The 1,180-nt window shown below is 48.4% G+C and overlaps 1 protein-coding gene across 1 annotated transcript; it reads right to left on the reverse strand.

Moving 5' to 3' along the window:
• Nucleotides 1-20: 20 nt before the first annotated feature.
• Pmar_PMAR001960 (cysteine protease, putative) lies at nucleotides 21-766 on the reverse strand (the record flags this gene model as incomplete). Its single annotated transcript, XM_002766609.1, has 5 exons — nucleotides 21-130; nucleotides 175-318; nucleotides 366-485; nucleotides 536-624; nucleotides 672-766. 5 exons carry the CDS (start codon nucleotides 764-766, stop codon nucleotides 21-23), a joined length of 558 nt encoding a protein of 185 aa, XP_002766655.1.
• Between the last annotated feature and the right edge of the window lie 414 nt (nucleotides 767-1,180).

The following is a 1,180-nucleotide window of genomic DNA, read 5'->3' on the forward strand; positions in this document are numbered from 1 at the left end:
ACAATCAATGGTCATGCCAACTAGGAAATGCAATACTGATTGCCGTAGGCTGTACTGCAGTCGATAAGTTCTTGCTCCGAGAGAGAGACAAGCTGACCAGTAACATTCTTGTGGAGGCCTTCCAATGCACCTAGTAAGGCACCTTTACGTGAGTAGCAACGATGAGGATCTCACCAGCAACGCCAAAAGCCCAGCAGCTGCCGCATACAGTTCCTTGGGACTTCACATCAGTAACCCAACCTTTTTCGACATAGTCGACCCTCATCGGCAGATCATCATCGACCGAGCCCTCAAATCCGAATGTTTGGGCCTCGGAGTCTGACACGTGGCTGCGTCAGGTATTTCGTACTCTTTCGAGCGCCTACGGATTCCTCGCAACATCGTTTGCTGCCAGTCACCAAGGGAGTATCCTCTTGTGACGAACTCTCTGAATTCATCGTTTGTAAGATGAGTGAAAGGAGTGATGCCCAGCTTGTATGAAAGGTCTGAGAAACACAACCATAACCAGGCAGTACTGCAGATAATTACATCTTACTCCTCGAATTTACTTCATCTATGAACTTGAGGTTGTCGTGAAAGATGGCAAGTCTCTTGACATCCTCTTCGCCAAAGTCATGATCGTATCTGCAACAAAGCTGTGTCCAATAGCTACCAGTAACATTGCGCACTACTCATTCTTGCACGCTTCGAATAAGTTCTGCACCTCAAGGGGCGTTCGTTTACTGAAAGCACCTAGAATTGAAGATAGTAGGATAGGAGTGAGCATTAGTCGCACAAGAAAAACTGGATCCAGAAGGCTGTCGGGAGAGGAAACTCTCAGAGCAACCGAATAGCCGTGAAGAGAGAGACCGAATCCCCTGGTACGTGGAACTTAGCACAGCTTAGCTAAGCCTGATCCCGCGGCTCTTGTCTCGACAGAATTGATTGTCCCCCTGCGTGACGTTTCACTGTGACTTATGTGACCTGTTACTGTGCGTGAGTTCTCCTTATTACAGCTTTTCCGGCTTCTGGGGAAGGTTTCTGTGCTGAGTCTGCTCTCGCGTGCGTACGACTGCTTAGGTCGTCGCCACCCTAATACAATCGATCAGGCTATGTTTGCGTGCCCCAGCACTCATTGCTAGTGCTTTGGGAGCCTACGAATTGCCCATTATTCTTTCCGGTCGAATTTATTGGTTTATAG

This window comes from Perkinsus marinus (assembly GCF_000006405.1).
Source record: "Perkinsus marinus ATCC 50983 genomic scaffold scf_1104296972388, whole genome shotgun sequence".
NCBI classification, from domain to species: domain Eukaryota; phylum Perkinsozoa; order Perkinsida; family Perkinsidae; genus Perkinsus; species Perkinsus marinus.